Source organism: Suricata suricatta, chromosome 8, assembly GCF_006229205.1.
Source record: "Suricata suricatta isolate VVHF042 chromosome 8, meerkat_22Aug2017_6uvM2_HiC, whole genome shotgun sequence".
Lineage (NCBI taxonomy): Eukaryota > Metazoa > Chordata > Mammalia > Carnivora > Herpestidae > Suricata > Suricata suricatta.
The window spans coordinates 137577045-137588463 of record NC_043707.1 but is presented as its reverse complement, the minus strand read 5'-3'; the positions used below and the strand labels follow the sequence as shown (position 1 = coordinate 137588463).

Here is an 11419-nt window from a genome sequence, read left to right as displayed (position 1 = left end):
GGCCTGGCAGTCACACCTGGAACTCTCCTCCAGCTCTGTCCTGGCTCTGCCCCCCAAGTTTCAGCTAAGAGTTCTCCTTGAACCCCAAGCCAAAGAGAGCCACTCTTTCTTTCTCTCTCTCGTTTCTCTACATCCACATGCCGGGTGTGGGCTGCGGGCACCTGGCACAGAGCAGGTGTTCAGAGACAGTCGCTGAATGAATGAGTGCAAGAGTGAGCCCAGTGCTCAGCCAACTCGGCGAACCTGCCCAGAGCTTTCCTTCCCCTGTTCTCTGCAAAGCCCCAGACCCTGCTCAGGGGCCCCCAGAGGGAGGCTCTGGGGCGCAGGAAGGCAGGATGCGGTCCCACACTCACGTTGGTGATCACCCTCAGTTTCTTAATGTAGGAGGCCTCTGTGTGCAGGAGCTCCCACACCGCCTCCTGCTGGTGGCACTGCCTCCGTGTCAGCTTCTGTGGAAGTGGGGGGGGGCCGGGGGGGAGTGGGGGGTTGGCCGAGAGTCCAAGGGTGCCCGGATGACCACGGAGGGGGTGAACGACCTTGCAGGCAGCCTCCTTTTCCCCGTGGAAACATGAGGTCCCCCAAGTTCTGCACCCTCCTCCACCACTAGAACAACCAAGCAGCAGACTGCATATTCCTTGCCTCAGTTTCCCAGAGTGAGTTAAGGGGGACAGCAGCCTGGTGGGGCTGTCCCATAGAACACCCTGTCACTGGGTCCTTGGAAGGGCCCCGTCAGATGGAGGGGAAGCCTCCCCCTTTCCCTGAAGGGGGGGAGGAGGGCTGCGGCTGCACCCACCTCATGCCATCGCGCCCACCTCATGCCCGTCGATGAGCTCCCGCCAGCTGTCCTCCAGCCGCAGACAGGCGTCCTCCTCCTCCTCCTCCTCCTCGTCCCCCTCTTCCTCCCACGAGTCGTGGTCGAAGCGCAGCCGGTGGGGTGGCCGCGGCAGCCCGAAGAGGCCGTAAGCATGCAGTTTGGCCTCCAGCTGCTCCATCTTGTCCACCTCCTGGAAAGAGACGGGCAGTTGGGGGCGGGGATGGGCCCGCCAGCCGCACTGCCTCCGGGCCCACGGGACCACATACCCGTCCCAAGGCGCTGGCGCTGGGACCCGAGCTGAAGAATCCACTGAAGCGACTTGCTGCCCGGTTTTTCCAGCTGTCGCTGCCACCACTGCTACCACTGGGCAGAGAGCAGCTGGAAGGCATGGGGGCCTCCTGCCCAGGGATGCTGGTCTCCCCCAGGAACTCCGACATGTTCTTCCGCCGGCGGCCAGGGGCCTGGCCAGGGGACAGTGATCAAGGCCAGCCCCCAGCCCCACCGCCAGCCCCCTCAGCCCTCCACCCCACGGTGGGTTTCCCAGATCTGAGGGAAGCTGAGATGTGGGAGGGTCTCTGCACCCCCCCTGCCCTGGGATGCCACCTCTTTTGAGATCCACACGTGCTCTGGGGGCTGGGAGATCCAGGCACAGATGCGTCTGGACCACCGCCCAACCCCCCAGCCCCAAGCACCGAACAGTCACACGCACACTTAGATGCCCTTATGCCCAAATGGATGCACGTACACACACACACACACATACACACACTCCTCGGGCACCAGCAGACTCTCTGAGACAATACCCATTATCTTGGGGCCCCCTATCCTCAGAGCCAGCCCTATTTTCCAGAAGGGGAAATTAAAGCCCGAAAAGTGAGGGGCCCAGCTGACCTCCCCTCTAAGGTCCTGCCCTGCCCCAGCCTCTCACCAGGATATCCAGGCTCTCCCGGCGGCTCTGGGGGTCCACGCGCTCCAAGGAGGGGGGCCCGGCCCTGGCTGGCCGCAGGATCGGCAGACTCAGGGACTTGGAGTCCTTCACTCCTTGTTCCACCTTTCCCTCGTCCCCTGGCTTGGCTGGGGCAGCCGTAGGGGGCAAGGAGAGGTCCTCAGCACCCAGGTCCAGCGGAGAAGGAGACTGCAGACCTCTCTCTCCTGAGGATCCCAGCCAAGGCCTGGCTGCCCTCCCCCAAGGCCCCGCCCTGCAGGCACCCATCACCAGGGCCCAGCAGAGACACCTGTATGGTAATGAGCCAGCTCAGGGCCACGGCCAATGAGAATCTGAGCCTGGGAAGAAGCAGCCGTCTCTGGGAGGCCCAGCCAGGCCCCAGCCACCCTGCCTGCCAGGTTAACGGCTCACCTTTGACCCGCAGGTAGTGTCCCCCGAATCTGTAGGCCTCAAAGGTGAGGGACAGGGGCGTGTTGGATTGGTCCAGGTAGATGTCCACTTTGCTCAGTGTGATGCCCTTCCTTTCAAATACCGGCAGCAGCACCTCCCTGCCCCGGTGGGGGGGGGGGGCGGTGTGGGTGTTAGGGGGCAGGCACGCGAACCCCCATCCTCTGCACAGCCCCAGCCCCGCCCCAGGATCGCACACAGGGACAAGGATACACAGGTGCACGTACACACAGTGGTACATGTGCTGCTACACGGGTCTGCACACAAGCCAGGGCTCCCAGGCCCTCACACTTCCGGGTCTGCACACCAGGGCAGACACGGTCACACGCTGGTCCACATCCAGGACCTGGGCCGTGCATACGCTTGTCGGGAGCCATGGGTGGGTCTGCTCACTCACAGGCCACCACACACACACACACACTGTTGCCGGCAAGAAGCTCCCCCTCCCAGCCCCACTGCCCCTGCCTCGCCCCCACCAAGCCCTACACACACACACACACACACACACACACACAGTGTTGCCGGCAAGAAGCTCCCCCTCCCAGCCCCACTGCCCCTGCCTCGCCCCCAACCAAGCCCTACCCCAGCGACTTCTTCTTCATGGCCGGTACGATCTCTGTCTCAATGTCCACGTTCAGGTCAAACTTCAAGGTGAAGCACTCTTTGCTGGGGTCCTGAAAGCGGGTGGGTCTGTTTCTGCACCCCTTGTCTCTGACCCTCCCCCCACCAGGGTGCAGGATGGGACCCCAGCACGGAGGTGAGCCCAGGGATCTCCCAGCCTGCCTCGGTCCCAAGGAGGCCCCCAGTGTCCCTCTCGCCCAAGGGAGGAGTTAGGGTAGCATCTCCCATCCGGCAGAGGTGGGTAGTACTGGGCTGCAGGGCAAGGTGGCCGGGGGCACCCGCTCACTCCAGACCCCCCCCATTTCCGGTCCTGGAGCTGAGAGCAGACAGGCCCAGTCTTGTGGATGGGAAGGAAAGGGCCCAGGAAGGGCTGGGGCTGGCAGGAGCCCCTTGACAGCCTGGAGGCTCCTTACATCTGTGTGTCTCCTCCTTGCCTTCTTCGAGAGTTTCAGGCCTGTGCTCTTCCGGTCCCTGCAGGCCAGAAGGCAGAGGATGGAGGCATGGGTGGGCCTGCACCAGGGCAGGCGGTGAAATTTGCTCACCCCAGGTGATCAGGTACTAACTCAAGTGTGGCTCAGGCAGGCCAGGACCCACAGGGGGCTGGGCGCCCTCTGGTGGTCAACCCAGGAGTCACACCCAGTGGTCCCTAGTCAGGGGGAGTCCGATTCCACCGTGTAGGAGGCTGGCCCAGGCTGGGCAGCTTCCTCCAGGAAGGAATCAGGGCAGCCACAAAGGCATGGAGGGGTCTCCGGTCAGGCCGTCAGAAGCCTCTGGTCCCTGGATCTCTGATCTGCGATCCAGCCTTGGGATCCCTCCGGTGTCCACTTTGCCCACCTACCCTTTGCCATCCATAGAGCTTTCCTCTTCCTCCTCCAAGTCCACTGCAGGGCTGGTGCGTGGGGGGCATGACCGGGTAGACACGTTCCTGGCCAGGACAGAGCCTTTGGGGTAAAGTGGGAGGAAAGGTCATGCCTATTCCCTCCCTGGCTGCCTCTTAGCCTGCTACCAATCCTGGGAACCCCCCCACCCCCAGACGAACTAGAGCCCTTCGGGGCTGTATGGAGAGGGGCTCAGTCACTGCTCATCATCCATCCCTAGACTCAAAAAGCCACAATGGGCCTGGGATGACACTCCAGGTGATGCCCTGCCCCCAAACCTGTGGCCTCAGTTTACCCTTCTATAAAATAGGGATAAGGAAGCCCGGTCTCTGGAAACGCTGCAGGGAGGGACCAAAGTCTAGGGCTCTTTCTCTCCAGCCTCCTCTCCGCACCCCCCCCCCCGCCCCCCGCACTGTGAACATATCCAGAGTCCCAGGGGGCCATGACAGAGGGGGAGAGTCCTTTTGTCCCTCTGACCAGCGAACAAGGGAGACAAAGGGTTGGCATTTCTGCCCGGGCTCGGACGCCTGTAAGTCACCCCAGCACAGCCCGTTGGTGGCCAGGTCCCCATTCAGCAGGAGAGATTTTTGTTCCCTTCCATCTGCTCCTTCGGACCTGCCCTCCCCCGCGGCCCCTGCTCGCCAGCAGCCTGGCTGGAGGACTGGAGGACTGGCCCAGCAGTCCCCTGCCCTGAGGAAGAGAAGGTGGCCTTTGCATGCTGGCCGGGGGCAAAAGGCAGGAGCTGCTATGGGCCGCACAGACCCATCGAGAAGGAAACAGAACCCAGGAGAGACAGGCCTGCTCCTGACATGGTGCACAGCCCCCCAACCTTTTCTCTTATTAAACAACTTGCAGCACAGAAGGGGCCACAACATACTAGGGGACCATGATTTACAGTTAACTCTTGTTCTTTTTTTATGTTTGTTTATTTTTGAGCGCGTGCGCACTCGAGCAGGGGAGGGGCAGAGAGAGAGGGAGACACAGAACCCGAGGCAGGTCCCAGGCTCTGAGCCGTCAGCACAGAGCCTGACAAGGGGCTCGAACCCACGGACCGTGAGATCATGACCTGAGCCAAGTTGGCGGCTAAACCGACTGAGCCACCCAGGCGCCCCGACTCTTGTCCTTCTGATGGCCCTGTCACAGCTCCAGCAGTCACCAAGACACTGTGCCTGTGGCCAGGGAGTTCGGGGTTGCTCTGGGAACCCTCTGTCGGGCCGGGGCCCCTACCCACGCTCACCTTGAGGAGGCAGGTCGAAGCGGACGTGCCCGTCATAATGCATGGCGCTGTGGAACTTGCTGTCACAGGCCTCGCAGAGGTTGAGGGGCCCCCGGCGGTGCAGCTGCTGGCAGTCAGCGTGGTGGCATACCTTGCGGGGAAGGAGGGAGAGGTGGATTGGGCTGGGCCAGAGAGCGTTGGGCAGGCGGACCTGGGGCCCGGACTACCGCAGGGCACAAGTGGGGTTCCTGGTCCCTCCAAGGGCTGCTCTTCATTTTCCAACCGTCCATTCCCCACAGGGTGCCCTAGGCTCATTAATGCACTCTGCAGCCGTTCCCCAAACTCCACTGTGTGTCCATTCTGAGGGGCGCAGAGAAACGCTCATCCCTGCCCTGGAGGAATGGATGGTGGAGGGGAGGCTTCCTGCAAGGAACCACGAGGCAGTTGCCACCAGGGCGTCTTCCTGGGGCACAGGCAGGAAGGCATCCCAAAATGCTCAAGGCTGCCACGTGCTTTCTGCCAGCTCAGTGTTGGAACCGGCAACCCTCTTCCTGTCCTGCCCTCCAGACCCTCTGGTCTAAGGTCTGTGACCTGTCTGGCGCCTGCAGGGCCAACCTCGCATGGGAGGCAGGGGGTTCTGGGGGAGGTAGGGGAAGGCGCTGGCAGTCCGGGCGCTCGGGCAGAGCCCTCCCCCTGCCCCCCCACCAGTGTCCACTGTAAACGGTCCCCCCATCCCTGTGGATGACCGTCGTATCTTCTCCTCTGCCCCCTGGCTCCCACAGCCTCCCTCTGACCCCTCTGCTTCCCACTTTCCTTGTCGCCCCAGACCCCGACAGGTCCCCCAGCCTGCCCCGCACTGGGGGCTTTCCAGTCCTGGCCACCTCCCAGGGAGCCCCGCCCTCCCCTACGGTATCAAGCTCCGCGTCTATCTTACTCAAGACAGGTTCCACCCAGGGCTGTTTTTCTCATTCCCTTTCAGCCAGAACCCGGTGAAAGAGGTCTCCATCCTGACCACTTCCTAGTTTTCCCTCCCAGGACTCAGCGTATTTTCCCTGAGTTTCCATTTTTAAGTGTTTCAGGGGTGCCTGGGTGGCTCAGTCGGTTAAGCGGCCGACTTCGGCTCAAGTCATGATCTCACGGTTCGTGGGTTTGAGCCCCGCATGGGGCTCTGTGCTGACAGGTCGGAGCCTGGACCTGCTTCGGATTCTGTGTCTCCCTCCCTCTCTGCCCCTCCCCCACTCATGCTCTGTGTCTCTCTGTCTGAATAATAAATTTATTTTTTTTAATGTTTTATTTATTTTTGATACAGAGAGAGACAGAGCATGAGAGGGGGAGGGGCAGAGAGAGAAGGAGACACAGAATCCGAAACAGGCTCCAGGCTCCGAGCCAGCTGTCAGCACAGAGCCCGATGCGGGGCTCGAACCCACGAACGTGAGATCTGACCTGAGCCGAAGTCGGAGGCTCAAACGACAGAGCCACCCAGGCACCCCCTGAATAATAAATTAAAAAAAAATTTTTTTTAATATTTCAAGCCTACAGAACATTGTGCTATCAGCACGATGACATCCGCACACCCTTCAACCTTCCCCCACCAGGAACGTTTTGTCACACGGGCCTTCTCTCATCTCCCCCTCTCCTGACGCAGAAGAGTGTGGCCGTTCTCCTACAAAACCCCAATACAACAGGCACCCCCGGGAAACTGAGCGTTGATGTATGATCCGTCTCAGGTCTACATTCGCTTGTGCCCACCTGTCTAAACCATGGCCTTTATAGATTTCTCTCCCCCATACGGGAGCCGTCTCAAGATCCGCACATGCGTTCATTTGTAGCTATTTATCCTCTTAGGAAAGAGTTCTCTGCCCTTTTTTTTCTTTCATCACATTGGCGCCTTGGAAGCATTCGAGCCAGCAGTCTGGGAGAAAGCCCCTCCACGGGGCTCTTTCTGGAGGTCCTTGGGGTGGTTTCAGGCTGAGCATCCGGGGCGGGGACACCAGAGGGTGGACTGTGCCTCCTCAGTGCCGCTGGTCCCTGCGTAAAGAACCTTCTGCTGTTTGTACCGAGTAAGCAGCCCGCGGGGAGATGCCTGGACGCTTCCCGGCAGTCTCCCACTCGGGGCCTTCACATCCACGGGGGACGTCTGTCACGATCAAACGTGACTACCACAGTCACAGCGAAGACTTTCTAATTCCTCCCTTCTCTCTCTGACCCTCTCATCTTGGGCCCCCACCATGTTTTGTTTTTTTAAATAACTTTTTGAGTTTTTTGTTGTTTTTTTGTTTTTTTTTTGAGAGGGGGGACAGAGAGACAGAATCCCAAGCAGGCGCAGAGCCTGACGCAAGGCTCAAAGCCACAAACCATGAGATCACGACCTGAGCTGAAGTTGGACGCTTAACCAACTGACCCACCCAGGTGCACCCCCCACCCCTCTAACCATTTCTAAGTCCACTAATAGGACCCAACACTGCCACCGGTGGTTTCTTGCACGCCGGTCCCCAGGACCCCATCCTCTGCTGCATCCCCTGAAGCCCTCAGCCCCCTTGCCTGCTTCCTGGTCACGTTTCTCTGCATCCCATCCCCTGGGGGCCCAGCCAGTCTCGTGACCCAGAAAGCCACCTATGTGCCCAGGGCTCCCGGAGGTAAATCTTCAGTCAGGTCCTCGCCCACGACTCCATGCCCCCCTTGGGTTCCAAGAAGCACCTCCAACTGCCAACAGTGTCCTCTTGTGAACTGCCGGACTGCCCCCCTGCACCTCGACCAATGGCAGTGCCTTCCTGTCGCGTTGGGAGTAGGGTGAATTGTGTCCCTTAAAAAGACAGGTCAAGGGGCCCTGGGGGGCTCAGTCGGTTAAGCATCTGACTTCGGCTCAGGTCATAATCTCATGGTTCGTGGGTTCGAGCCCCGCATTGGGCTCAGTGCTGACAGCTCAGAGCCTGGAGCTTGTCTTTGGATTCTGTGTCTCCCTCTCTCTCTAACCCTCCCCTGCTCATGCACGCTCTCTCTCTCTCTCTCTCTCTCTCAAAAATAAATAATTTTTAAAAACATTAAAAAAAAAGACAGGTCAAGGCCTAACCCCTAGTACTCAGATGTGACCTTATTTGGAAATAGGGTTATTGCAGATGCCTTTGGTCAAGATGAGGTCATGCCGGAATCTGTCGCCATGCGGCGTAGGGAGCAATCCTGTGACTGGGGTCCTGACACCAGAGGAGAGGCAGAAACAGGGCCACATGGGAATGAGGCAAGCAGCTACCATACCGTGTGGATTCCACATGTGACCCCCAGACAGGGTCACTGTCACCGCAGCCCCAGGAAATGAGCACCTTAGGCCGAAAGCCCAGGGTTACACCCCCATCCAGTCCGTGGGACGTGCTTATGGCTCTCCCTTTCCAGTCTGTAGCTTCAACCTGGCCGCTCTCATTAGCCCACTGCTGCCCCCTGGTGGCCATCCCAGTCACCTCTCAGGGGGATTACAACAATGACCTCAGAAGGGTCACCCTGCTTCCATCTGCCCTAAGGCCCAAGCTGTCGAGGGGCCCCTGTTCAACCAGGAGTCACATACACCTCCTCAAACCCCTCGCCGGCTGCCCATCTCACTGCAGTAAGAGCCAGAGTCCCGTACGGTGGCTGCGGGCAGGGGTGGGGGGTAGGGGGGTCAGGTGCTCCTGCCCTGCCCTCCCATCCCGCCTCACGCTACTCCACCCACTGCCCCCTGGCATCTCTGACAATGCGCCCACCTCCGAGCCCTGAGCAGCTGCTACTGCATCAGCCTGTAATGCTCTTCCCCAGACAAATGACAGCCCTTTAAAGTCACTGCCCCTCCTTGAGGGGGCCTGGGGGGCTCAGTTGGTCGAGCGACCGACTCTTTTTATTACTATTATTATTTTTTATTTTGAGAGAGAGAGTGCATGAGCAGGGAAGGGCAGAGAGAGAGAGAAAGAGAGAGGATCCGAACCAGGCTCTGTGCTGACAGCAGAGAGTCCTACATGGGGCTCAAACTCACAAACCATGAGATCCTGACCTGAGTCGATCTGCGCCACCCAGGTGCCCCCAAGCTACCAACTCTTGATTTGTGCTCAGGTCATGATCTCATGGTTAGTGGGTTCGAGACCCACATTGGGCTCTGCGCTGACAGTGCAGAGTCTGCTTGGGATTCTCTCTCTCTCTCTCTCTCTCTCTCTCTCTGCCCCTCCCCCGTGCACTCACTCTCAAAAATAAATAAGTAACTTAAAAAACAACACCCACACTTTAAAGTCAATGCTCCTCCACACTCCCTGTCCCCTCCGTGTCCTTTCCACCACGGACCAGCCTGTTTCACTCTGCTGCCTCCCCAGCTCGCCAGCCCTGCAAGGGCAGCGTTAGTCTGTCTGACTCACGGCCGTTGCTCAGGTCTAGCCACTCGGTGAATACTGGTTCGGTCTATTAATCAGGGTGATGGAGGGTCACTGAAAGGCTTTTGTCCAGGGAGAGCCCGATCAGAGGTTTTCAGGTGACAGACGGTGAGGACAAGCAGGCTGCAGACAGCAGAGACAGCAGCCAAAGGGATGGAGAACAAGTCTGGTCTCTGTAACTCGGGGTTGCCGTGTGCCGGGGGCTCACCCCAGGAGGCAGGAGCTACGACTGCCCCCATTTTACAGAGGAGGAAAGTGGGCCTTGGGAGGTTTCCGGTCACTCGTTGGAGGTCACAAGCCAATGGAGCCAGGACTCGAACCCAGCGTGTGTCACTCCAGCTCCTAGATTTCTAACACATTCAGCCGTCTATCTCTTGGGTGGCTGAGAGGCAGAGAGGATGGGGGGGGAAGCTGGCCTCGGGGACCACAGTCTGGGTGGGGGAGGGGGGGCGCGGTGGAGGCAGCCCTGAAGCAATCACAGTTTGATGCTGACAGTTTGGACTCCTGTGTCCTCCCAGGCCTCCATCAGAGAGAAAGCAGACAAAACCACCCAAACACAAGGGCAGAGAAACGACAGTCAGCAGGGGCCAGACTGAGGCGTCCTCTGGCTTCCAGGGGGTCTGACTTTTTCAGGGCTGGGCCCTGGGTGAGGAGCAGTGGACGTTATCGCCTAGCTCCGAGGGCAGCCTGAGCGCTGGGTGCTCCTGACCCACACCCTTCACAGGGGTCTTCCGGTGTGTCCTTGGGGCTCTGGGCAGGGGTGAGGAGCGGCTGTTGCTGTCTTCACTTCACCTACTCCTCAACAGTGTGAAAACTGCTATCCTCCACCTGCACTGCTGCTGACAGAGCCCCCCACCCCCACCGCACTGCAAGCATCTCCTCTGACAGTGACTCTGGGGAAGACCCCCACCCCGCTTCAGCCCCTTCTTCCCAGGAGCCCCACAGTCTGCCAGCCAGGCAGCCTCCCCCAACCCCCACCTCTGCATCCAGCCTGGCAGCTGGTCTGGCACAGATGCCCCCTCTCACCCCTTGCAGGCCTCTTGTGATTTCCCCGGCGACTTCACTTTCCTGGCACCCTGGCACAGAGTGGTGGGGCTGAAGAACTGCGGGTTACCCAGGCCCTAGTCTCATAGTGGGCGGGACGTGACCTGGCAGGGGCCACATGGGGCTGGAAGGGTCCTGCGGATGGCCCCGGAGGCCCTGCCAGCCCGGGTCCCTGGCTCTCTGCCACAATCCTGTTTTTAAACTCATCTAATGTACAGGCAGCGGATTTTACCCAAGGAGCCACTCCCGATAGCAGATTCAGGACTCAACAAACATTTACTGAGCACCTACTAGGCACCTGCCCTGCGGAGGCACTGCTCTCCCTGGGACGCTGGGGAGGCTTCATTTCCAGCTCTGTGCCAGGCTCTGGCGAACTCCCCCGCGGCGCCCCCTCCCATCACTACTACTGCTGCTGCTGAGGATGATGCAGCCAGTCCCCGTCAGTGGTGACCCCCTCTGCGTCCATCTTCCTGGGGGACCCCAGGCTCAGGGACAGTAGGGCCATGTGAGGGTCAGGCCCAGGATCTGAACCAGGTGGCTGTTTCTCTACTTCATTTAACGGGTCTGGTTGACGATGAACCTCCAGGAGCCCCCAGAGAAAACCACAAGCCCAACTGGGAGGCTCTGGCTGGGGTGGGGGGGCCCCCTTGCTCTGACTCCGCTCCCCCTCCCCTTCTCATACCTCCATCCCCAAACTGCTAGATGTGCAGGGTCTCCCCAGTGCTACAACAGGGCGGTCCTTTCCCAAAGCCAGACTCTCGGACCTTCTCAGACCAGGGTGCCTAGTCTACACCTTCTTGCCCACCAGGGCCATCCTCTGAGGGCGGCACCCCCTCTGCCAGTGGGGGAGGGGCAGCAGGGTCCAGGGAGAAAAGTTCCCAGGACTCAACCCACAGAGAGGCGAGCCCACCGGACGGAACAGCCAGATCATCCAGCACCTCCAAAGGCAGCGAATGGACCCCCGCTTTACAAAGAACAGAGGGAGCCCTTTGGGCAGCACGGTGGGGACGAGGCACCAGAAGCCAGAACTCCCCACTCCCACACCGGCTGGGGCCAGAGGCTGGAGCA

The 11419-nt window shown here is 60.0% G+C and overlaps 1 protein-coding gene across 1 annotated transcript in view; it reads right to left on the bottom strand.

The window, feature by feature from the left end:
* Positions 1 to 11419, bottom strand: part of PLEKHG5 (pleckstrin homology and RhoGEF domain containing G5) — a 26627-nt gene that overhangs the window by 4871 nt on the left and 10337 nt on the right. The window contains exons 3-12 of the mRNA XM_029945931.1: positions 4944 to 5073; positions 3667 to 3769; positions 3242 to 3299; positions 2790 to 2881; positions 2172 to 2308; positions 1743 to 1888; positions 1081 to 1275; positions 813 to 1004; positions 209 to 449; positions 142 to 161 (exon numbers count right to left, since the gene is read on the bottom strand). Of these exons, the coding sequence (XP_029801791.1) occupies positions 142 to 161; positions 209 to 449; positions 813 to 1004; positions 1081 to 1275; positions 1743 to 1888; positions 2172 to 2308; positions 2790 to 2881; positions 3242 to 3299; positions 3667 to 3769; positions 4944 to 5073 (1314 nt within the window). The remainder of the gene's footprint in view (positions 1 to 141; positions 162 to 208; positions 450 to 812; positions 1005 to 1080; positions 1276 to 1742; positions 1889 to 2171; positions 2309 to 2789; positions 2882 to 3241; positions 3300 to 3666; positions 3770 to 4943; positions 5074 to 11419) is intronic.